Below are 26296 nucleotides of genomic sequence, written 5' to 3' on the forward strand. Positions count from 1 at the left end.
ATAAAGTATTAAGGATATATTACTCGATTTTAAACTAGATGAGGCAATGTGTAAAACATGTTATAGGTTAGGGGGGTAAAGTATAATAAACCAAAAAAATACATATATCTTTCTAAAATAATGAAAAAGTATGCGATATAATGTAATTTAATATTTTTTTCTTAATTATTTACAAATAAAATTAATATTTTCTTATAGGTAATACAATGAAAAGTTATGTTAAGAACCAAATAAAATTAATATATGATAATATATATTATAAATATTAAATCGGATTCAACTTAGGCTCGACTTGCCTGAACTTTGGTCCAAACCCAATCCAAATTGAGTTTGACTTGAAAAATTCTAAACCAAGCCCAATCATAGTATTAAAAATGATTATTTAAGTTCATTTAAAGATCGGGTTGGGTTAAGCCATTTGGTTACAGCCAAATAGTTAGAAAATTGGGTCGGCCAGTCGTTAGAAAATTGGGCCTGCCAGTCGTTAGAAAATTGGGCCGACCCAGAATCAGCCCATTATTACCTGACTAAACTCTCGTTGCCCCAATCTCAATTACACAAACGCATTCAATCAATTATCATCCATTCTCCAAACGTGGCGTTTCTGACGATCTTTGTGTTGAAGGAACCCGATTACTGTTTCGCGCAAAAGCCTTCAATCATTCCTTCTCCAAACGTTGTGTTACGTTCGATCTTTGAGTTCAAGGTACTGTTCCAATCTCTATTCCAATTCAATCAATTCACTTTGATACAATCGTTTGGATGCTGAGAAAACAATGAAATAATGAAAAAAAAAATGAAAGAAAACTTTGAATCGTAAATATTCACCATTTAGGGTCCGAGATCACACAAAATTGCACTTTACCTAACAGTCATATGACGCTTTGGCTTAGTTGATCTGAGTTTTTATTTATTTATTTATTTGTTTTGGATTTTTAGCACCGAAGAAAGTAAGAGAGATAATATAGTAATTAAAATGTGGTTTTATTTTGCTTTTTCTTCATTGTTTTGGTAACTTTGTTGAAGTTGGGAATGTCATTGCTAGCAGTTTTGAATTCTAGGGTTTTGCTATTTTAGAACGTTTTCTTGTATAAAAATAGATTTAGCTTAGATACAGAGAAAATACGAAAAAGTGATTAAAATTTTCAACTGTAAAATTTTCACCAGCGATCTTGATGATTCGGGAATACAGAAAAATGCCACTTTACTTGAAATTCACAGGGTTTTATTTTTTATTTTTTATTTTATTTTAATTTTTTATTTTTTATTTGGAAGCAAAAGATCAGAAAATGACAGATGAAGATCCTCCTTTTTCTCTTCTTTTCTCGCAGTCTCTCTGAAGTGACAAAATAGGAGGAAGAGTATGATTTTCAGCCATTAGTAAAAGGTAATCAATCCCGTCTAAATCTCCCTTATGGAATTGAATTGAATCTAAAATTAGATCTTATTCTATCTTCCATTGCAGATCCGCAGAAATATATCTAAAGCCTGAGGTTGCTTCTATGAGTTTGATGAGTAGGTAATGAAGGGTTTTTGTGAGAAGGCTGTTGCTTCAAAATTTTCTTGTAAAACTAAATCTGATTCTTCCAATTCAGAGCCACAATCAAGCGACACTAAGTTGTCGAAGGTATCCTTGTGGTCAAGCGTTTTTGCCTCTGCTTTTTCAGTTTTTGAGACAAACAGTGAGTCATCACCATCAGCAAGTGAAAAGAAGGCCATTGATAATAGTAGAAACAATGGGTGGACAACCGCTGTGAGGAGAGTTGTGACTGGTGTCTCAATGAGGAGAATTCAAGAGCGTGTGTTAGGGACAAGCAAGACTGGAATTTCTAGCTCAACTAGTGACATATGGCTTTTAGGTCTGTGCTACAAGATTTCACAGGAAGAGTCTTCTAATCATGCCTCTAGTAGCAATGGATTAGCTGAATTTGAACAAGATTTTTCTTCAAGGATTTTGATGACATATCGAAAAGGTGCTTCACATGTAAAATGGTGCTTTCTTTCTTCTTCTTATTGTTATTAGTTGTATTGCTCACCTGTTGCTTCTCTCTCTATCCTTGATTTTATAGGTTTTGAGGCTATTGGGGATTCAAAGTTAACTAGTGATGTGAATTGGGGTTGCATGCTTCGAAGTAGTCAGATGCTTGTTGCACAGGTGTGGTGCTCTTTTATTTCACTGTTATTTAATTAGTAAGAGACATTTTTTTGGCACACTTTCTATAATTTTTGTACAATTTGGAAGTTACTTAAAATTGAATAATGGTCTCTTATTTCTTATGAAAATAATTATATTCCTGTTTGTGATTATGCTTTGTTTACTTCTGCTCTAAACTAGTTAACATCTGATGATGCCTTTGCAGGCATTGCTTTTACATCGAATGGGAAGATCTTGGAGAAAAACATCACATAAGGTAAGATGACTATCTTTCATAGAATGTCCAATCTTATTCTTTTTTTAACTTTTTTATTTTTTATTTTTTTATTTTATATTCTGTTTTGTTTGTTTTTTTGTCAGTGTGCAAATTCTGATTAATATTTCAGTATAGGGTGATGAATCATGTTTAATTGCATAGTAGATATGGTTATTTTAGTGCCTTCATAATCATGCAGCCAATGGACCAAGATTATATTGAGATCCTGCACCATTTTGGTGATTCTAAGGCATCAGCTTTCTCAATCCACAATATTCTTCAAGCTGGAAAGGCTTATGGCCTTGCTGCTGGTTCATGGGTGGGTCCATATGCCATGTGTCGCTCATGGGAAACACTAGCGCGCTCTAAGAGAGAGGAGACTGACCTTGAATGCCAGTCATTACCTATGGCCATTTATATTGTTTCTGGTGATGAGGATGGAGAAAGAGGTGGTGCTCCTGTTGTTTATATTGAAGAAGCATCTAGACATTGTTTGGAGTTTTCAAAAGGCCAGGTTGACTGGACACCAATTCTTCTATTGGTTCCCTTGGTTCTTGGATTGGAAAAGGTCAATCCCAGGTTTGTATTCTATAAATACCTGTTGATATAATTCATGCTTGCCTTTACTGGTTCCCTTAAATATTTTTTCCTTGGTCACTTATTAAAAAAATACCTTTCCTTCGGTTGATTAAATGAGTTCTTTTTTCTTTTTTAATCAGAGACAACCAATTCATCTAATTGAAATAAACTTCACAAAGAAGGATGAGATATCTTTTCAATGCTCTGGTTGAATAGTTAAAGTGTACTATAACAGATGGGATATGTTTGTGATGCTTTAGGGAATTACAACACCAAGTTTAAGAATTATTTCAACCTGTGTTATATTTACATTTGGTACCCATAGTTATTAAATTGGCATGATTAGTGATATGTAGCATGGATACATATTGTAACCTTCCCTGTTTCGTATAGTGTACTTCATCACATGTTACAAGGGTTGTGTGAACAAGTAGATGTGGTTAAACTAGATGGCACTAAAAAAATTTTATCCTTGTTTTTTTCAGAAAAAAACAAGAAAGAACCTTTTTGAGGTCCTATGAGATCTTTTAGGATTAAAGGAACTGCTTTTCAAGCATTCTTTATACTTTGTTTTTGCTTTCCAGGCCCATTTTCCTTCTTTCACTAAGAATTTTGAAAACTCCCTCTACATAACTCTTAATCCTATTCTTCTTTTTTTTTTCTCTTGTATTTCTTCATACGACGTTTCTAACACCCATCATAGCCAAAGAAAGAACCTTTTTAAGGTCCTATGAGATCTGTTAGGATTAAAGGAACCACTTTTCAAGCATTCTTTACACTTTGTTCAGTGAGATATTTTCTTTCCAGGCCCATTTTCCTTTCTTTCACAGGAATTTTGAAAACTCCCCCAACAGAACTCTGAATCCTATTCTTCTTCTTCTTTTCTCTCTCTCCCTCTCTTGTATTTCTTCATACGAGGTTCCTAATAGCCATCATAGCCAACAACTACCCTTGAAAATATGAATTCTTGAACTTGCCTTCATCTCCAAAAGCATAGGAAAGGGTCTTAGGTTCCTTACTATTTCCTCTTCCCCTGGAAAAGAAAAAAAAAAGGCGTCATTCACAGATTGAAGGTGAGAGACTGCCTCATTTCCTACCTACAAAAAATTCCATTATGCATTTTGCTTTCGAGATAAGCCTACTTAAGACATCTAGCACAAGCATGAATGGAAAAAGGAAAGAGGGTTTCCTTGTTAAGGCCTATCAAAGTGTTAAAACCTTTTCTTATGCTCCCTAATGATGATAACCGATAAACTAACCTTATCAAAGCACATTCTGATCCATTTCCTTCTCTAGCTAATGAACTCCCAATTCTCCAGGTCCTCATCTTAGAAACCTAAACAACATAATCATGTTGTCTTTTAAAATTCATTTTTAAGATCTTCTCTTATTATTTATATGCTAATTATGGGGTTTCTAAATTTTTATCAGGTATATTCCATCATTGGCAGCAACTTTCACCTTTCCCCAGAGCCTTGGCATCTTGGGCGGGAAACCTGGTGCTTCCACTTACATTGTTGGTGTGCAAGATGAAAAAGCATTTTACCTCGACCCGCATGAAGCCCAGTCGGTATAGCACAATTCTAATAACTTCTTTCCATCTAGTCACTACCATACAATTTAGAAGGTTATATCTACATAGGTTTTGAAAGGCATACTTTTGTCAAGTTCCTTCTAATTGCTGGTGGATGTCACAGAAATTTGGTTCATTTACCTAGATTGCAGTGTTAAGCGGCAGGAAAGTGTAAATGGTAACATGAACTTTATCTTTTCAGTTGTCTTGAGATGCTGAAGTAAGATTGTAAGCTTTATAGAAAACTATTGAAACACATTGAAACTTATCAAGATTTATGGAAGCTTATGTAAGCTCATCATTCAATTTATTTAGACAATAATATTATTTTTAGAAACTTGAAAATTTAGGAAGTTAAATATATAATCTAAATGAGATCTTGTTTTAGTTTCACATATGTAATCAACATATGAATTACTAGATTATTTTGATTGTCACAGAACAACTTGCATGCTATAAGAAGTTTATGGACTTGTTGTCACTAACCTCACCTCATTGTCAAATTCAGTTACACAAGGGTGCTAATATCGCTGAAGGAGTCTTAGAAGATGTCTTTGTACCTTTATCACTACTATGAGTATTATTATTAAAAGCTTAGGGGTTTAGGGCGTGGGAGAAGTAAAAGAGAAAACCATCAAAGGGTCTAGGAATTACAAACTTGGGAAAAAAGGTAGTGTAAAAAAGGGCAAAAGAGGAGTGTAGGCGGAAGATATGGTAAAAATAAAAGTAGAAGTTGTGAAAATATATATATTTTTTTTGATTGGAATAGAAGTTGTGAAAATATAATAAGCAGGGAAATGAGAAAGGTGGGTTCTGTTAGATATAATAGAGATCTCTATCGATTTGTTGCATGGAAGTGGTAGAGAGATGAAGAGGGTTTTCGAGGCAGATCAAATTTAAGAAGGAAGGCCTTTCCTAGTTCTTAGCTACTGATTTGTTGTGGGGAGAGAGGCCTTTCTTTGTTGTTGGGAGAGAGGGATGGAGGAATGGAGGAAGGGATTTAGATCTCTTCTAATTAGTTATGGGGAAGATTTAGTGGGCGAAGTAGTGGAAATAGGAAGAGTGTTTCCAACGTGCATCAAATTTAGGGAGAGAGGTCTTTCGTAGTTGTTGGGTGGAGTGCTTAGTTGTTCTAGCTAGAAGGGTGGAACTTCTTTTCTAAATGAGATGAAAGATGTTGGGAGAATTCATAGGTTGGAGCTGAGGAGCAATGGGTTTATGTTCTTCTAACTTTTCTCCACTGGTGCAAAGAGGTTTTTCCTTATCTTTGCTTAGGGTGATACGATGTTGGGTTAGGTTTCCCTAGTAGAAAAGTTTCAAAGGTTGGGCGTGACTACAACCTCTTCTAAGAAATAAGAAAAAGAGCTATTACTTTCAAGGGGACAGGCATTCCTCTATCTCTATGGTAATTAATACCAGAATTATGTTAAGAAAAAGGGGAGTAATTTTGATAGAATTAATAGGAGGGTTTTTGGTGGCAGCGAACATGAGATTAAGGATGATCTGAGAGTTTCCTGTGGCTCCAAAGCTGTTAGACGGTCAATTTTTATTTTTATTTTTTTTGGGGGGGCGGGGTTGGAATTTGCCAAAAAGAGTTAGGGGGCATCCCATCTTCAAATGGTATGGAGTCCTCTGATGAACTTTGGGGCTCATCTACAGTTTATCAGAAGGGTTTGGGGTCTTTTGTGAAAGCTTATAGGAAGAATGGCCCTTTTCATCAGTCATCCGTCCAGAATTTTGTTTCTGAAGATGCAGAAAGGGTTGTATATTCTTTTTTGATCTATCTTTTTGTACAAATTTTCTTGTATAGTGGAGGTTTTTAGTGTTTAGATCAGGTTTGTATTTTTGTGGGAAGGATTTCTCATCCCTCTTTTGAACTATTTATATGTAATTGATACATCTCTTGTTTCTGATAAAAAAAAAAAGATGCAGAGAGGGTTTGTTCTGGGAACCTTGGAAGAAAACCCAATGAAAAAAATAATGGAAATTCTGGAGCTTGAGCTGTGGAGTTTCTTATCCTAAAGTAGTCCAGAATTGGCCTTCTAATTTAAAATCTGGTGCTGAAGGATTGGATTTTTGTGGAACAGTATCAGGTGGTAAACTTCTAGACCATCCACTTTGTCTAGTCCCAGTAATTCTGGTCATGTCCTTTCTTCCCAGAGCCACAGGAGAAGGGGTAAATCATCAAAGGAGTAGGCTTTTAGAGGGTGCTGCCTGAGGGTTTTGGGTGTTAAGGTTTTTCGGCTATTAAGGTTTTAATAAAGATCATTAATTGGAATATACAAGGCTTGGGGTCTAGATAAAAAGGAAGGGTGATCAAAGATCTTTTATGCAAAGTAGAACCAAATGTTGTTTTGCTTCAAGAGACAAAAAGAAAAGTGGGACAGGAATAGAGAGTGGGTTGAACTACCATCATATGGGGCATCAAGCAGAATAGTAATAATTTGGGATTGTAGGATATTTTCTTGTAGTGAAGTGTTGACAATCATGATAATTTTTTAACGAGTCTTTCTTTATGTCTTTTATGTATTCATTAAATACAAGAGAAATATAAACTTATAAATAAAATTTAAAACAGTTTTAGATAAAAAAAAAATCAATATAGTTTTCAATAAAACTAACTTTAATATATCATTTTTACTTATTTCTTAATTTTTTAAACATTTTTACGAGTTTTAATCAATTTCTGTCCCATTGGTTTTTTTTTTTTTTGGTTTCAATTTTGGCCCAATACTTTTATAAAATCCAACCACTGATATTTCTGCAATTTTTGATATTTTAATTCTTGGTTCTCACACTTTATTTCATGGGCTGTCTTATTTTTTAGCTTGCACATGGTTTAATAAATTTGAGGAAATAAACATTGGTATGGTTTGAACTTATGACAACTCCGATACCATGTTAAGCCACTAATTTACTTTAAAGTTTAAATGGTTGGGTAGTGAATCAACAATGAGCTAATTAAAGCCCTACTGGTGCTATCTTAGATTTCTTTGTGGGAGAGGAGTTATTGGAAATTAGACATGTAGCCCTCTTTGAGGGATTTGGGTTGCTCCCTCTCTTCCATACCTAGATCAGCCAACCAATCTTTGGATATTTACTCTTTGGTTTTTCAAGGAATCTTCCTGATCATTTCCTTTGGGCAGTTTGAAGGATGTCTGATTTTTTTTATTTTTTTTTATTTTTCAGTTGGTTGATTTAATAATGAATATTTTATCTCCTAATATTATAAACAAAAAATAAAAAATGTTGAAGTGATGAATGGTTCTCAGGTTTTTATGTTTTAGCCTATAACACAGGGTATGTAGGCCTGTTAAAAATATGACAAATTAAAATTAAATTAAAAACTGGGTTGTGTAGTTGGAACCAGGATTTTGAGATGTTTGAGTGGCAGTTCAAGAAAATGCAGTGTGGGAATTCGATGGTTGAACAGAGTCTAAGCATCTTGCTTTGTATCAGCAGTATTATTTCTTTTCATTCATCTATCTTGTTTCTGCCATCATCATCTTCTCTCTTGATCTGTGTGTGGGGAATTGCCTTTTTATTACAAGGACTTAAGTTCTAGAATGGATAATAAGTATATATTTTCCTTTGATTTCTTTTTCATCCTTATTATCATCTCTCTCCATCTCTTCTCTGTGTCTTGTGTTGTGCAGGAATGCATTGTCGTGTGTGTGTGTGTTGGTGTAGGAATCATTTGTCATTACCAGGACTTTACTGTTCTAGAATAGATAACAAGTATTTCTTTTCCTTATTTTTCATCATCTTCTCTCTCTCTCTCTCTCTCTCTCTCTCTCTCTCTCTCCATCTGCCCTTATTTTTCTAATCTATTTCTGTCTGTGTAGGAATGCATTTTTATTAACAGGGCCTTACTGTTCTAGGATGGATAATGAGTATCTAGCTGTACTTTTGTCTCAATCTCTATTTATCTATCTATCTGTATAGGAATGCATTTTTATTACCAGGGCCTTATTTTTCAAGGTTGGATGACAAATATCGTCTAGCTATACTTTGACTCAAGGATGGATAACAATTATTGTTTAGCTATATTTTACTGTTAGTGTGTAGAATGCTTTTTCATTACCAGGAGTTTACTGATCTAGTACTTCTGCTATAGTTTCATGACTAACTACAATTTCTCAACACCCGGTTGGTTCATCAGGTAGTCGATATTAGGAGAGAAAATCTAGAGGCTGATACATCATCATACCACTGCAAGTAAGTTTCTGGATTTAGAATGATTTGTCCCCGTAAGCTTGTTTTCTCCTTGTTTCTCATCTTCAATAGTTGCTCCAGTATCATACGACACATTTGCCTTGACTCGATTGATCCATCCTTGGCGATTGGGTTCTACTGCCGAGACAAAGGTTTGTTGGTTCTTGCTCTTTGGCTGAATTTGGTGATTTTGGTGGTGAAATACATCAGAGCTTTTATTGATTATAGTTTTTCTTTTCTGTATTGTTGGCAGATGATTTTGATGATTTTTGTATCCGGGCTTCCAAGCTAGCAGATGAATCAAATGGAGCTCCACTATTTACTGTAGCTCACATCCACAGTTTGCCAAAGCCAATCAGTTGCAGTGACGGAATGGATGATTGCAGTGGCTTTAGAGAGGATGATTCCTTTGATGTGGTGAGCAACAAAGGTGCAGAAGGCTATGAACACGAACACGAGGATGACTGGCAACTTCTTTGAAAATTAAATTATTGTTGGGAAGAATGGCAACTTGGAACTTGTACATTGATTGGTTTGGCTTTGTTATAGGGTTGTTGCACATAACCTCTCATTGGCATAACCCGGAATTGAATTAGTTTACATGCATCTCTGTTCGTTACTCCTTTTGGAGTTTGGTTAGGTTCCAAATCTGTAGAAATATGTTTAATTATTACATTTACGCCTCTCATTCTTTTGATGTATTTCTCAAGTAATACAATTTATTAAAGATGGATGTGAGATAAAGCAGACGTTCCATTCTTGGTCCCACTCTATATGCCTTAAAGAGCTTTCTGTTTCCAACCTGGCCTGCTCATGAGAAAAGCATCTAGTGTAAAACGATCTCAACCAAGTACCCTCTAGGGCACGCTCGAAAAAAGACTTCATTCTTATGGGAAAACAACTAACGGCATGATTTGTATGAGCTAGTGGCCCCTCTTTCAAGTTTCTATCTTTTCATTGGAGAAAAACTTGGGATGTAAAATAGATACATCTTTACCATGTTTTTTGTTTTTTCTATATTTTTTGATAAGCATGCGTTGTAAGGGCCTAACAAAAGGGGGCGCTACCTTATAACACATGAATGCAAAACTCAATTGGCAAATTGCTTGATATTTTAAAGGTAAACTCTATTACCAGGTCATTATTACTCGAATCACTTTTTTTTTTTTCCATGTATTAGAAGGCCCTAACAAAATGTGGCACTACCTTACAACAAATGAATGTAAAACTCAATTGGTAAATTACTTGGTATCAAAATTTTAGAGGTAAACTCTATTTCCAGGTCATTATTACAAAAGAAAGTTTCCCGACGAGAACTCAGCTCAAGCAAGCCAACTCAGCTTCTGAGGAGTTCTGCTTCTGAATGAGGTCTCTGGACATGGCAGATGGTATTCTGTGACGCTTCAAAATTCTAGATGTGGCTATTTTAGCCAATCGATAGTTCAATACAATTACTCTCTCATCGTCCAAATCAAACCTCAAGCTCTCCATGCTACAATTCTCCACAAGCTGGGAAAAGTGTTTCAGGTTCTTGATTTCTACACCATTTACCTTTTTCACCTGCCAACCACACAGCCCATTCATATTGTTCAGTATGCATTATAAGAATCTATTCTTTGGAATTCCAATTTTACCAGAGTGATTGTTTGATACACTACTAGAACCCAATCATCCCAGACATCAATATGCAGTCATACCTTCAAATCAAAAAGGTGTCGATCCTCCTCCACTGTTTTAATTCTGAAATGGTTACCAACCTTTTAAATTCTGAATCCTAGGTTAATCAATGGTTATGTCAAAATGGTTCACTTCTAACCTAGGAGAGGAGAGTTTATAGTGGGGATCTGGTTGTTGGTTTCCTTCAGAATGCTTGTCCAGACAACTAGTAGCATGACACACAACATGATGAAATACAAATTATGCATTGCACCATCATAGTTACACTTGGAAGATAAATGTTACCTGTAGGTCTGCAAGGCGTTCATACCCCGCATTGATATCATCCATCAGCACCTGAACCAAATAAGGAATTGTATCTTATATCTTGAGACACATGGTGGCTAAAGAAGACAGTTTTTCCTAGGTTGATATGGAAATTCTGTACATGATTATTACAATAAGGAGTCCAAGAAGCTAGTTTCTCAGCAATAAACCAAGGGGTTCACAACATAAGCAGCACAGTTATTAGTTGGACATCTATAGAGCATTAGAGGCACTGCAAGGTGTCAAATTATGTGTAAACCAAATATCAATTTATGCATTTTGTTATATTTTATCCTGAATTATAAATCCCATGGGTAGATTGAAATATATATATCATGTAAAAGGCATTTCTTTTTCTAGGCAAGTACGAAAGAAACCAAAGTGCACAAGATGTATCCTACAAAATTAACCAAAACATTGAACCTTTGTCCATAAACAGTATAACCCACATTACAGAATTACTAAGGAATATAGATTTGAGCATTTGATCCTAGTATCCTACTGCTTCTTACTCTTTATTTTTTTTAATAAAAAACAAAGGATATATTAATTATGAAAAAAGTACAAGAGTAAGAATGAGTCCTCCCAATAAAATGTAAAATACTGATCAAAGTAAGACTAAATACCTCCACTATACAAGGAGAATTATACACAAAGGTATAGGCCACTAAAGGAAAAACAAAGGTAACATCTCCTTAAAACTGAACTCAACCCCTCTCATTGTTATCCACCTCATTTGATTTACAAACAGAAAGCCAACTAAGTTGAATGATATTTAGTAGAATGCCTCTAAAAGTGATGGTACAAGAGACCCACAAGAAAGAATAGAAGTTAAGTAGATCCTACAACATCTCTTCCATGCTCCACTTTTCCTCAAAGATCCAGACATGTCTCTCTCGCCACACAATCCAAAGCACAATGAGGCAAACAATTTACCAAAGTATCTTGTGTTTGATGTCACTCCCCAAATCTCTAAATGAGATGATCATCATATCACAAAATACTCTTAGGTGGAACCCAATCCATCTTAGCTAGGATGAAAAGCTTATGTCAAAGCCCCAATGTTAATGGACAATGTAGAAAAAAAGGTTGATTAATTATTCACTTCCCATGCATAAGATGCACCAATGAGGACTAAGGAATTGTAAGGTCTTTTCAACTATTGTATGTTATTGGTATTTACCTTCTTGTACACCATTAACCAAGCAAAGACCTAACCTTTGATAGGGCTTTTGATTTCCATAAAATTTTAGTAGGAAAGAATGGGATTGGATTTGGTAAATTAGACAAGGCTAAGAAACATGATTTTACTAAGAATACTTGAAGAGGATAAAGACGAAGCTCTTGTATTTACAGTAGATGGAGATAAGTGCACCAAAGTGGGTGAGGACATGAATCTTTTAAGGTTCTCAATTTCCAAATCAATGAGATTGTGACGAAAATTAAGGTTCCAAGAAAGTGAAGATGAGTTACCAAGGACAACTAATATGGTGAGATTATTACTCCTTACTTTCAAATAATCTTTGATTTCTCTCCTAAAAAATAAAAAATAAAAAACGTAAAAAAGTGGCCCTCCAGACCTTTTTATGCTTTCTCCCCATGAAAGACCCATGTCATCTTAAAAAAATCTCTCTAAACATCGAAGGCATCACCTAAGCTACTTTGTACAAAGAGAAAGCAATTGTCACAAAACCCTTGCTTTGGTGTAATCAAAGAAAATGTGATCAATTGTTCTTCTTCACTTTTTCATAGAAAGCATTTATTCACAAAAGTCTAACCTCTCCTATGAAGTTAATCAAGAGAAAATCCTTCTCCAAGTTACTTCCAAGCAAAAATAAAACTCAACTTAGTCAGAACCCAGGAGTTCCAAATTACACCCATTGGGAAAGACATCAACCTCCTTAGCACCAAAGCAAGATAAAAGGATTTAATTGAAAATTTTTCAATCTTTGAATCCATTCAAGCCATTATATCCTCTTCATCTTTATTGATTGACTTTTCTTACATTCTTAAGAGAAACACCTTTATGCTATCATGCTCATAATCATTCAACTATCCAGAGAAATAAAGATTTCAATGGTCTCCTTTGCCTAATTGGTTCTAAGAATACACCACTTGAGCCTCTTTAGCTAAGACAATGACATATAACGAGAGGAATGAGAAGCTTAAGGGCAAGTCTTCACACCACCTATCCTTTCAAAACGTTACCCTCCTTCTATCACCTACAACAATGGAAATCAATTATTGAAAAATACCAAACCCTCTAGGCATCTTTGCACAATCCAAATTCAAACCCATCTCTTATTTCACAAGGGCACCATCCCCTTTCTTATTCATGCTTGCCAACATTAATCTATCTCCATAGAGCCACACTTTCGTATGCACATCTCCAACTCCACTAGCAAAGAAAAGTCTTGTTGAGAGAAGAAATGCAATTGATGACAAGACCCTTTTTGCTTTTTCCATGCTCGAGAAAAAGCATTATGTGGCAAAGTATCATGCTCTTGGAGAGTATGATATACTTGTGAACCTAAATCCTACAAGTATATCATACTCTCCAACACCCTCCCACATGTGTAGCCTTTTTTTAGCGCTTACACACAAATTTAATAAATTGGGGAAATAAACATACGATGGTAATGTTCAAACACATGGCCTCCGACCAAACAAAGCTCTGATGTCATGTTGAACAACGAATTTTCCTAACAGCTTAAACTTGTAAGATTTGGTTTCATAATGTATATCATACTTTCCAACAGTGTATATATACTATGAACCCAAATTCTAGAAGTTTAGGCTTTTAGGAAAATTGGTTCATTATGTCATATTCTCCAACACATTCGACAACCTAACACCAATGTCAACTCCAAATTAGCTATCCTCCTAATTGAAATTAATTCACTTTTTTCCAAATTAATTTTTAACCCTAAGATGCCTTCAAATCACATGAGCAACCAACTTAAATATACCAACTAGTCTTGGAAAGCTTCATAGGAACTAAGAGTATCATCTACAAACAAAATATAGGACACCTCCACCCCTCCTCCTCCCCCTAAAACTTGAGAAAAAACCTACTTCCCTAGCCCTCTCTTAGATACAATGGAAAGCCTCCACCAAAATGATAAGGTAGGGATAAAAATGATCTCTTTGACTCAAACCCCTAGAACTCTAAAAAAACCAAATAGAGTGATAAACAAGCACAAAAAACCTTATTATAAACATATACCATTTAATCCATCCAATTCATTCATGGTTGAACTTCATCTTTTCAAAGATTGTTAGAAAGAAACCCTAATTGACATAGCCATAGGCCTTTTCAATATCAAGTTTATAGATCACTTTCACCACACAAGAAGCACTTTACTTTCTTTGCCACTTTTCTTAGTCTATTGACTAGAACATAAGCTAGAAGCTCATACAAACCTCCCACTACGCTTGTAAGCTTGAAATCTTTCAAATCCTTAATACATCTTTCTTTGGGATTAAAACCAAAAAATTGATATTCTAACTTTTTTCAAAACCTCCTCACTCATAAAGCTTCCTAAAAAAACCATTACCACATCCTTCACAAAATTTCAATGTGGTAGAAAGTTATAGAAAAACCATCAAACCTAGAGCTCTATCTCTATTGAAATCTGACAAAGCACTAAACACCTCTTCCTCTAAGAATGACACTTGCAAACCCCTTACTTTTTGCTTGTCCAAGGATCCAAAAGACATAACATTAATGTTGGGTTTCCAATCTCTTGATTTGGACAAGAGTCTATGATAGATCTAAGCCACCCTTTCCTTTATTTCCCCTAGGAGATACTTTCACCTAGCGACCCTTCTAAATTTAACTTCTTCTACATATAAAGCAACTTCTTTCTGCTTAGAATCCTAAAGCCCACTTGATTTAAAGCCTCCACCCTTTTAATTGATAAATTTCCAAAGGCTCCTTTGTTCCTAACCTTAATGTTAGCCTCTAAAGATTTCAATTTGGAATCCAAAATATAAAAGCCTTTGAAGTTCTACCCCATCCACAAATTCTTGAGAAAGTCTCCTATGTTGGAGAGTATGATATACACTGTGAACCCAAATCCTACAAGCTTAAGCTTGTAGGATTAGGGTGTATATCATATTCTCCAATATCCTAAGCCTTCCACTTTGAACCAAATGTTTTAGATCTAAAAGGAGTGTTGCCCCAGCTCAGCCCACCCCTATCAAACAAAATTGGTCAGTGATCAAACGCAGGCTTCATCAAGACATAAAATTGAATAGTCACTCATCTCCATCCTAACCAGCTCCATTGGCACCTCTAGCACCTACAGCTTCTCATTATAAATCTTCCCATTCCTAAACGTTTTACAAGCACCCATTGACATCTCCTAAATCTTTGTTTCTTGTGAGCAAACCAAGTCCCTTTTGTGATCTAATGAAGGACTTAACACCCTTCTTGGAAACCTTCTGACGAAGGGTTATTAATAGCTTCGTTAGAGATGAGAAGGTTAATTCTTGAGACCTTAGAAGCCTATTGGTGGATACCTACTCATTAAGGTACAGATCCTAACTTTCCTAAAAGGTTTGAGAGGGGCAATTCACTTGGGTGTTTCTAATTTGCTGGTAAAAGGTGACTCAACAGCAGTGATCTCTTATGTTCCTCTTCTTCCCATCAATTTCCTAAATAAAAAAATAATTCCATAGTCAATCTTTCTAGCATAAAACTTATTTGATTTTCTGATACTAGTTTTTATGTATTAATACCTGCCTAATCACTGTAAAAAAGACTTTTCTGTACAAGAGACGATCCTTTTGCAACAACACACCAGAATGGATCATATATTACAAAACACATAAAAATACCTCGACTATGAGCAAATAAAAGATTGACCACATTTCATAGTGGAAAATATATATTATTTTATAATTGATCTTCACTCATTCTCTCGATTTAAATAGTTGTTAATAGTTTTTTGCTTCTTCCAGATTTGTAACTAAACTATAATAGAAGACAGCTTTAGCTTGAAGAACTTGATCATTTCCAGTATGTGTAAAGTTTCATCTGCAAAGTGTAGTCACCCATGCAGAAGTAGACCATTATGCATCCAAATTTATATAAGCTTCAAGAAGAAGAGTGCAAACCTGAGAAAGGATGACAATTTGTTCACCAGGCCTTGTGGGCAGTTCCCTTAGTGCACGTTCGCACAGTCGACGAGGACAAGTATTATACCAGTCTTCTCCATACTCATGGAGGTATGGCTGGGTCAATGGAACAAAGACCAAACCAGCAAAAATGAAATAACTAGGAAGCTTATCAAATTGTTGAACTGGAACTAATGGCTGCAACTGCAAAATCATTAAATTTTAGGTCTTAATTGTGAAGAAACTATTGAATCAATTTAATCTGAAAAATGAAGAATATGTTCATTAATTATCAGAAACAAATACAATCAAAGATGTTTCTAATTTTTATTTGCCATAAGTTGTTTCGATCATGAACAAGTGCACCAAATGTCATTGCTGCAGCATAAACAAAATAAGTTTATGACTCTACAAGAACAAAACCTGCATGGAAAGACAGGTAACAACCAATTCCCAATAGTTGTGATAAAGGTTAAGTGAGTTGAGCTGATTGAATTTTAAAAGGTCAGATATCCGATGCTCACATTTACTGGCGCCTAAGGCATTGGATTGTTGCATGCCATTTTAACATTAATAGTCTGTGAACTCCATTATAGGTGGGTTTCAATGGGTAGTATCTGTAAATGTTTTGGTGAGTGCATGTTCTATTTTCAATCTTTTCATACTAAAATCTATTAGTGTCTTCTACTTAGTTGTTTCACCTACACAGTGCAAGACAAGTATCACGTGATCTTCCTTTTCTTCCAACCACCTCATTTTAACTCTTTCAAAACTTCTGGTTCTTAAAAAAAGGTCACTACATGGAAATGGAACAATGTGCAGATCTTGTGGAAGCAAAAACCAAGAAGAAACTGCTGAAACTGAAGCATTATTTAGTTGGAATCAAGGATAAAAATATTGGTTTTCATGAATACATCGTAGTTGGACTTTACGGATATATTAGTAGCTGGATTTTATGGATATATATGGGAAATTTTGATAAAAAAAATATTGATAGGATTTAAATTGATCAAAATTCATAGAAATGTTGAGGAAAACTCCAAAAAATAATAGAAGAAGCAAGGATACACATATAGAAGTTGTTTTGTTGACGAAGTTGATGTATATATGATATAATTTGTGTTATTCAGTAACAACATGCAGAATTTGAAAACACATTAATACAAAAACAACCTTATATTTAGATTGGATATATTAAAGGCCATAAAAAATGATGATATATGTAAAAGTCTTTTTTTATTTAAAAATATTAATAATTTTACTGATATGTTCACATTTATCATGTATTTAATTATTATACAAAAGATCTAATAAGATAACTAAAATTAATATATATATTTTTGATAGGAAAAATTAATATATATATATATATATATATATTAATATATTACATGTGCCTATAAATAATTGTGGTTGAGGGCCTTCTGTCAGCCCCTCAAACTAAGCATGACAGCACAGAGGCCTCATGGAGGCAGCACCCAACCCCATGAGCAACCCACGAGCAAAACAAGGTGCAGTGAGCAGGATGGAAGCCTCAGAAGCGCACACAAGCTGCTAGCACGCATGGGCAGCAGCAGCACACAAGCATGCTGGTGCGGCAGCATGCAAGACCAGCATGCACGCATAGGCTCAATGCCTTCGTGTGGTGTAACTCGTGAGCACAATGACATGAGTTATGTGAGAACTGAGACGGAGTGCCTCGGCCAAGGGCAACACGCTACAGCATGGACGAGCATAGCCTCAGCAGCAAGCCTTGTGAGATGTGTGCACCCAGCATGCACGTGAATTGACCATAGATGCAACAACAACATTTGATTCATGTGCAGGTGGACATGAGCATAAACAATTGGGTTGCATGGCTAGAGCAGGACTGACTCAAGGCAAGTGCGGGTGGACTTAAGGTAGATCATGAGAGACATGTCTTAGCATTAGGATGAGCCTAAGCAAGACGTGATGCTCCTCGAGCTATGAGCATAAAGGGTTGATGCATAAGATATATATATATGTATATATAAGCAAGACTCCTGGTGCACAAGGAGATAGACTCCTGATGTGCGAGACTTCTAGTTAGGGTAGGAGGTAGAGTCCTAGTGCACAAGGAGATAGACTCTTGATGTGCGAGGCTCCTAGTCTGGATGGGAAGCAGAGTCTTAAAGCACGAGGAGACAACGTCCTGAGGCACAAGGAGATTGAGTCCTGAGGCATGAGGAGCAGGAGTCAAAGGCCTACTCCGAGAGGCATCTATTGAGCTTGAGTTAGAGTCAAACTAGAACTCAAATACTAATTCATTAGTAGGATTGGAATGGTTGGTGCAACATGTATAAATAAAGGGTCTGCATGCCTTCAAAGAACAAGTGAACCACCCGGTGTTCTTGTGGGAGTCCTTGCATGTGAGTTCCTTGTATTCTATTGTGTGATCAATAATGCACACGTTGAGGAGAGCTCTGTAACCTCTGTGTGCAATCCTGTGTGAGTTGAGGAAAGGCTAGTCTAGAAAGCTTCTAAGCATCGCACATACGCAAAAACTTGGTGCTTGAATTTGTGTGTGTGACACCTTCCATCCATGAGGATTAGGTTCAATCCTTGAACCTCTCCTCTTCATTTTTTTATTTATTTTTACGATAAGAATGAGCATCCCACATCGAAAATCTAGAAGAAACCCATGAGCTATTTAATAGCTTAAGCCCTATCACAATGTCACATCCAAATGAGCGCTAGGTTGGGTTGTATTAGGCCTTTCATTAGCCTAACCTTCAATCATGTTTAAACTTGTTCAAGGAAAAATGGTTGATGCGTCATTGTTAATCAACAAGACAAGTAAAAAATCAGCATGTCATCAATATAGTGACAAAAAATCACAGAATCAATAGAAACATTGACTGGGACCTTTTCCTATACCTAAAAGCCTAAAGAAAGAAAGACTCTACAATTTTTCAATCCTGGAGGCCATGTTTAGTGGGACCTTGAAAATCAAAAGGAAATGGGTGGGTATAAGTGCTCCAATTCTCTTTCCTTTTCTTTTCATTTCTAGATTTTGTACTATATTAAAATTATTGTTTGTCAATTATAATGCAAAACTAAATAGATTGTTCCATTTGTCAATTCAAAGGACAATTAGCATCCAACAAAGATGAATGAATTATTTTCAAAAATCATAAGGGAAAAGGAACCATGACTTACAGTTTGGAGGGTAACACTGAATTCATACTCCTCACCATCCCTCAGAACTTTTACTTGAGCTGTTTCATTGGGTTTCTTCATGGAGACTAGATGATCAAATGTTATCCTCTCCCTGTTTCTGAAAGGAACTGCAGGTTATGTCAATTATGCAATAGAGTGAGATGGTAAGAGAGACACAGATCCCTCAGATGAGCAGGAATAAATTGTTTGCTCCCAGACATATGCCCTTTTTTACCTCAGATTACATGCCATAATTGACAAAAAAACTGACACCTTTTATTGCCCTTTTCACCTCAGATTATATGCCTTCATGAACTTTGTGGAGAATTTTGAAAGGGATGCCAAAGAGCCAACACATTTTAAGTTGTTGATGGAAGAATGATAACAGAAAATGATGCCTTGGTGTTTTCTCTTACATGGCTGTCAATGTGTTGTACAGACAACTAAAATAAATTCCCTTTTTATTAGAAACAAACAATTCATATCATTGAATTGTGCAAGAATATACAACGATGGTTACCCTCCCTAGAAAAACAAAATCTGACCCAAAAGAAGAAATAGAAGTATGAAACAGAAAGCAAGTATAGAAGGCTAGAAGTAAAAATTGTAAAATACCTTCCAATACAAAGCAAATCCAATGCCAGCATGAAGAAAAGAGATCATGTAGGTAAAAGAATATACAAAAGACTCTGACTCAAGATGCCCCACACTTATCTAGAAAAAATCCACTATCTGATTAGCTGAGCAAGGAATCCAACCTAAGCAACATTGCAAATCTCTAGCAATGTCAATGATTACTAAAACAAATTCTTCTGAGGTTTTATCAATAAAGTGGAAGAAAATTCAATTAGATGAACCCTACTCACTAATATCTGGACCAGAATGAGAGTCTCACACTACATTACCACAAAAAAAAAAAAGGAAATGTTACCTGTTCCATCATTTGCTATGGGCACACCATCAAATGCAAGGATGATATCATCCTTTTTCAGAACTCTATGTGCATCCGAAAGAGGATTGATTTTGCTCACAAGTACCCCAGTCATTTCAGGGTGCATTCGAAAGTGGGTTCGAAGTTGAATATTTTCAGTAGGCTGGCATGACAAGCCCAGAGAGCAGAATCCAACATATTTGCCAGTTTCTTCAATGCCAGATATAAAATGCTTTATGACAGGAACAGGGATTATGTAACTGTAAAATCAAACTCATGGAAAAAAGAAAATATCAGAAAAGAAAAAAATGAGGGCAGGATTACAAATAAAGAGATGAATATTTGACATGAACAAGGACCAATATTTCTAGTAATCTATACTTCAAATCCAGTGGGATGACATTATGTAAATATAGCTGTTGGACCTGCTCCTAAATGTCAGACTATAGCTGTTGACCTCTATGACCAGAAAATTGATGGAGCAGAGGAAGTTGATGAAGAAGAAAAATAACTAGCCAACTGGGGATGGAAATTGTGAGAAAAAGATAACGGTCCGTTTGAAAATAGTTCTCAAAAAAAAGCTTTTGAGAACAATTTTTGAAAACAGTTCTCACTTGTTTTCAAGAACAAAATTCTATTGAAACACTCAAATATGAATAAAAGTTTTCCCATTTATTCACCTCTTGAAAGACAGCTTTCTCATTTATTCACCATGAGAGAAGAGATGGGTTTGAAGCGTTTTGAAGGCATCCATGGGGGTTCTTGGATCTCAGTCACAGAGAAGTTTCCAGGAAATGCATATTCTCAGTGGCTTTTGAAGAGGAGGAATTGGCGTGGCTGATGGAGCAGTTGAAGAAGGCTGTGGAGTTGGAGGGATCCTTGGGTTTCATTCGGAAGTTCAGGGGTAAATTGAGGACACATTTGCTGGATATTTGTTTCAATAGCAGAGGAAGATTCATCAGAATCATGAAGTTCTTTGTAACCAATAGAAAAACTAAAACTCTAGTTGTTCCTGAGGATGTCAAAGGTAGAGAATGGGAAGCCCCAAGGAAGACGATTTCCTGAATGTTGGAGTGTTCTTTTCATCCTTTCAATGGATCAAAGGATGTGAAGGCAAAGATGGAGAACAAGGCGGGGTTGGGATGATGCTAGGTGTACTTCAAAATGGGAGTACTACGCAAAAACAGTTTTCACTGCATGTTTCACAAGTACAGTCACGTGTAATAGACAGAAAAAAAAGTTCATTTTGAAGTTCTCATTTGTCATAGAAGCATCTGACAAATGGAAGAAAATGATCTGTCATGTACAGTGAATAAAAATGATGGAACAAGAGAGACAAATGGTTCATGCAGATTGACAGCTTTAAAAAAAAAAAAAAAAGATGAGAGGATGACAACTTGATAGAACTGTTTAAGGAGATAGAGATAATTAAATACATCACCTAAGCCATATCAGAAAAATGGGAGATTTTTTTCATGTTGCAATTAGTGGCAAGGCTTGGGTTAGCCATGGTAATGCACAGCCCTTAATAAAGTGATGTTAGAGAAGCCATCAAGCAAGGAAACTCAAATATGACAAATCTCCAGATGGCAATAAAATAAAATAAAATTTAAAAGACTTCAAAAGAAATAGTAGTAGAGAGGGCCAGTGGGTTATGGAAGGGGCCTCTTCATAGGTGTTAATTAATTAAAGATTTCTTATCATCTAAATAAAGAAATTTAATTTATTTATTTATTTATTTTTGATAAGTAAAGAAAAAGATCTATTAAAAAGAGGCACCAAAAGAGTGACTCAAGGTATACAATACCTATACATCCACCGCCAAAACAGCAAAAAGAGGAAAAAGAACATTCAAACATAAGGGGCTAAAACAAACTCAACAAGAGCCTAACCAATTAACTAAATAAAGAAATTTTATGTTGGATCAAAGTTAAGTCTCACCCAATATTCTCTGCACCAGAAAGGTTTTGAAAAGCTACCCCAGCAACACTATTGCCCATAATTGCAGGGCCTCCACTATTCCCTGGATTAATAGCTGCATCAATCTGTATTGCCATGAGCTGGGTAGCACCATGTACATATTGTGTAGGTTCAACTCTGGAAACAACACCTTTTGTCACAGAAATGTTGTCCCCACCTGCAACCAAGCTAGGAGGTTGTAACATGTAAACTAAAGCCATAAACAATATTATAGTATAAAAGTTTTAGATTCCATACAAGTCTTCCAAAAATGACAGAAATATTTTATAAAAAATTCACAATTCTACAAAGAAAAAGCTAAATTGTGGGTTCATACACCCTGCCATACAACATTAGTCCAGGGGCACACATCCTACTATTTGTTATTATTAAATAAAAATGAGAAAATGTTAGTCTTCAATCATGACTTCCATACAACTTCTTACTCTAAATACACTAAAATATTGGTTTCAAACAAAGCATATGTTCTTTCTTTACCTGGTTTTACCTATCCTTCCCATCACTCTACTGCTTGAGGCCTTAAGCACCAATGGTGGTAAGAGAAGATTAGGTCATGCCATGAAGAAATAGACAGCAAATTTACCAGTCTCATAGCAAATTTAAAACAGCATGAACTTATGAATCCACAACAAGGTGATCCTTATGCATTACCATTACAAGCTGTAAGTAAAAATAACACTAAGATAAGTGAAATAGAGGCATAAAACTAAGCAACCTTTTTTCTTTGGTTAATGAAAGTAATCCATGTAGCACATCAGACAGGCATTAGACAATGTACTTTTATTTTTGGTTGGGATATTACATGTGTTAATTTTATATTTAAATTGTGCATTATTTTCTTCCTTGCAATATCCTTTATATCATATTTCTGATTAAATGAGCATAAAAGAAAAGTAACACTCCAAGACTATTAAGTAATATTACTTCATCTATTTTATACTTTTTTTGCATGTGCATATTTCATATTGTAACTATTGTTACCTTGGGGGTATCCAACAACAGCAACAGCTTCTTGCAGAAATGGAATGTCTCCGAGCTCCAAAAAACTCAAACCCTCCCAGAATTCCTCACTTTCAACAACTAGAATAGCCAAGTCACATTCATGGCCAACAGCTTGAATTTCTGCTCTATACTTGGTAGGAGAACCGTGCTTTCTTACAAGCACAAATGTGTGATCAGCAACGACATGAGCATTTGTAAGAATCCTTTTCCCGGGGATGACAAATCCTACATTATCAACAGGAAGATATTCTAAGTTCAGAAAAAAGCCACACTAGAAACAAATGACTACTGGCTTCATATAATTTTTTTTCTATTTTCAGGTTTCAAAATGTTTCAGTGCTGAAACATCTTCTATGGACATACAGGGATCTACAAGTTAACAAAAATACTTGATACACGGGATGTTTATACTGTTTTCCAGTCTTCATAATCTCCAAGTTAAGCATGAGTTCAGAGTGACCATATAACTGAAGGTTACAATTACAAGCACTTTCATTCAAAAGGGGACTAGCAAGCAGCATGATGATCATCAAAAAAGGAGCAATGCCATGGAAGTATGGTGGGTGGCTTTGCAAGATTAACAATATGGCTTGAGACTTGGTTTTCATTCCCTCTTTTGGAGCCCGCACTTAATTAACTAGGTTGCAGATCAACTAGCTAAGTGAGGTACTGCAACGGCTGGATCCCTTTGCCAGGGATTGTTTACCACCTCAGGCTCCCTAGTTCACATTTTGAATTGTTGTTTTAGTCCCTGTGAGCATTTTGGATGCTCTTTCGATTTTTATTTATTTATTTTTCTTTTTATATCTGCTCATCTATCTTTTGGAAGGATGCATCATCCTTCTTTGTACTTTGTAATTTATTTTAATGGATTTATTGTTTCTGATATAAAAAGAGGCTCCATGGAATATCGTTAGTAAAGGGTAAATTTGGAAAGGAGGAAGTAGTGTCCCAGTCTCTCCAAATGTCTCACAAAGTAAGCCAATTGATATACATTAAAGAAATCAGGCTACAATTTCCTACAATTTCAACAACTGGAAATGTTGAAGTTAGTGCAAAAGAAAGGACAGAGAAATGCAGTAAGTTTAAATTTTCCATCCAGTATAAAAGATTGAGAGTAGCAATGAGCTATGTTTTCATGCAACATGCTGATGGTGATGGATCCATTGATGAAAGAGAGAAATGATAAGAGAAGTTTAGGAGACAACTCTCTGGTCATTTTTCATAAGCCAGATACCATCTCAATCAAATGCTCACGGACCCTAGATGAATGGCAGTCATGCACAGAAATTGAGTGCTCATCGCTTTCTATTCACATACATTGTATCATATGTGTTACCTCCACTAACTAAATTAATTTCTTAGTCTACAAATGGCACAGGGATATATTGCTACAAAACCCTCAAATGCAAAATACCTAAATTATAGGATGCCCAATCCGGCCATTAAATCTGTCCTAATGATTTTCTATCATACCACAGCTTTTGTTACACAGTAGCAGCCCCCTAAGTAGCATTGGATCCTGTTACTTGCAAATCAGAAATCCTATTTTTATGCGCCTCGAGAATTAGTATCATTTGAAAAATTAGAAAATTTCTGTAAAAAGAGTGAAAGCCTAGAAGCTTCAACTGTTAGGTAATGAGCTAACAAAGTACACTCAGGGCTAACAGCACCAATAGGAAGTAACAAGATACAAGATACAAGATAAAAGTCATGGATAAATCTGATACCGGAACCCATAGTTTCGCGCTGGGACTTGTTCTGCCAAGGAAGCAAATAGTTGGGGCTGCTGGAGACAGTGAAGATCTTAACCACAGAGTCGAGCGCCAGCTCAATCGCCGAATAAGCATTCGTCTCCCTATTGGTAATGCCATGGGTCTCACCGCCATCATCAGTATAATTACTGTCAGAGTAATGAGAAATAGAGGAGCTAAAGCGGGATGTAGGCGCTGCGGCGGTAGTCGCAATAGGAGGAAGGAAAATGAGGCTTGTGGAAGAGGCGGAGAAACGACCTATGCCTCTGCCTCTGCCTCTACATATTGCACGTACGGAGCAGAGTCTCCCAACTGAACGCAGGGATGCACCTAGCATGGCTTCGCTCCTTTTGCCGACCTAATACTCGCCCTGGCCTTCCGGTGGCTTCTTCTGACCTTCCCGTCGGCCCACCGCTCCCAACCTGCGCTAGGTTTTTATTTATTTCAAAAGGGCGGCGGCTCCAAAGGTGAGTAAATGAAATGTTCAAAACACGGCCACACTGCCGCCCTTGTCTTACGGATGCACCGGGTGTAAGATTTTTTGGAAAGTACCCTTGATTAGATTTCATCCAAGGAAATATCATCGTACTCAATACAAAAGGGGTATATTAATATATTATGTTTTTATATTTACTTAATCTCATAATAAAAAGTTAAGTCTATAATCAGATTTATACATAATATAATTATCAATTAACAATATTGTACAATTTTATAACCACAAAAAAAATATTTTATAGCATTAAACTATACAAATTTTCCATTTTTATTAATAAAATTATTCAAAACTATGATCAAATTATTCTTTTATTTTTATTATTTAGTTAATATTACCTAATTATTAAGTTTTTAACAATTTTTTTATGCTTAAAAGATAAAAAAATTTAAATGCTAAAAAGAATATAAACACTTCCTATAATCATTGTCAAATACACTCTTATTTAAAGATTTGTCTCATTAATTATACAATATATGTAAATAGTTGATATTAATATATATTGAGTAAACATGATTATAGACTATAAAATTATGTCACTAATGACATAATTTCATGTGAATGACACTATATATTTATCATATCTAAACGATTCTAATATGACCAACTTGGTCCCTTGGGATAAGAGATGATGCATTAACTCATCAAAAAGTCATGTGTGTTGTAAAACAAGGACAAATATAATGCAAATCAAAGTAGTAGAGATAAAATATATCTTACTTTGATATATAATATGGAAGAAGGAATCAAATAAGAGAATTGAGAAAGTGAAAGAGAGAGAGAGAGAGAATGAGAGGAAGAGCTTTCTTTCTTTCTCGGGATGCTTTTACATGGGGGGTAAGAAGCCTTTTATAGGCTTCATAATATGAACTCCCATTACTCATCTTAAAGATGAGTAAATGGAGTTCATAATGACCATCAATGTGTGGTCATTCATTACTCTTAATTTACAACACTCCCCCTTGGATGACCACCATATTAAAAGAATATGCCTCATTAAAACCTTGCTAGTAAAAAACCCTATAGGAAAAACCTAGCGAAGGAAAAAAGAGTACAATATTCTTTTCTTGG

General features: G+C 35.6%; 2 protein-coding genes across 7 annotated transcripts; one reads left to right on the plus strand and one right to left on the minus strand.

Annotated features, from left to right (window-relative positions):
* The first annotated feature begins 542 nt into the window (after window positions 1–542).
* LOC100255545 (cysteine protease ATG4) lies at window positions 543–9546 on the plus strand. 6 transcript variants are annotated; one of them, XM_010648114.3, is made up of 11 exons: window positions 543–706; window positions 1332–1387; window positions 1466–1519; window positions 1596–1973; window positions 2070–2155; window positions 2361–2411; window positions 2611–2990; window positions 4422–4560; window positions 8726–8781; window positions 8851–8930; window positions 9032–9546. In XM_010648114.3, exons 4-11 carry the CDS (start codon window positions 1781–1783, stop codon window positions 9256–9258), a joined length of 1212 nt encoding a protein of 403 aa, XP_010646416.2. In that variant the 5' UTR covers window positions 543–706; window positions 1332–1387; window positions 1466–1519; window positions 1596–1780; the 3' UTR covers window positions 9259–9546. The 6 variants fall into 6 exon arrangements, with proteins under 6 accessions (XP_010646416.2, XP_059594364.1, XP_010646417.2 ...); XM_059738381.1 differs by having other exon boundaries at window positions 8860–8930; XM_010648115.3 differs by having other exon boundaries at window positions 1668–1973.
* A 451-nt stretch (window positions 9547–9997) lies between these two features.
* LOC100250366 (protease Do-like 10, mitochondrial) lies at window positions 9998–25300 on the minus strand. The gene is made up of 8 exons (XM_002265789.5): window positions 24706–25300; window positions 22955–23200; window positions 21935–22130; window positions 19994–20253; window positions 19063–19190; window positions 15883–16086; window positions 10741–10791; window positions 9998–10338 (listed from the first exon to the last, which is right to left on the minus strand). The coding sequence occupies exons 1-8, from the start codon at window positions 25064–25066 to the stop codon at window positions 10096–10098; spliced, it is 1689 nt and encodes a 562-aa protein (XP_002265825.3). The 5' UTR covers window positions 25067–25300; the 3' UTR covers window positions 9998–10095.
* Between the last annotated feature and the right edge of the window lie 996 nt (window positions 25301–26296).

Source organism: Vitis vinifera, chromosome 7 (assembly GCF_030704535.1).
Source record: "Vitis vinifera cultivar Pinot Noir 40024 chromosome 7, ASM3070453v1".
Classification (NCBI taxonomy): Eukaryota; Viridiplantae; Streptophyta; class Magnoliopsida; order Vitales; family Vitaceae; genus Vitis; species Vitis vinifera.

Coding starts and splice junctions, on each gene's coding strand:
- LOC100255545 (XM_010648113.3), top strand. CDS start 1,523: ATGAAGGGTTTTTGTGAGAAGGCTGTTGCTTCAAAATTTTCTTGTAAA. Junction 1,974..2,069: donor TTTGATGACATATCGAAAAG/GTGCTTCACATG, acceptor TTGATTTTATAG/GTTTTGAGGCTATTGGGGAT. Junction 4,561..8,725: donor ACCCGCATGAAGCCCAGTCG/GTATAGCACAAT, acceptor TTGGTTCATCAG/GTAGTCGATATTAGGAGAGA.
- LOC100250366 (XM_002265789.5), bottom strand. CDS start 25,066: ATGCTAGGTGCATCCCTGCGTTCAGTTGGGAGACTCTGCTCCGTACGT. Junction 23,201..24,705: donor GCGCGAAACTATGGGTTCCG/GTATCAGATTTA, acceptor TTGATAATGTAG/GATTTGTCATCCCCGGGAAA. Junction 19,191..19,993: donor CATAGCAAATGATGGAACAG/GTAACATTTCCT, acceptor CATAACCTGCAG/TTCCTTTCAGAAACAGGGAG.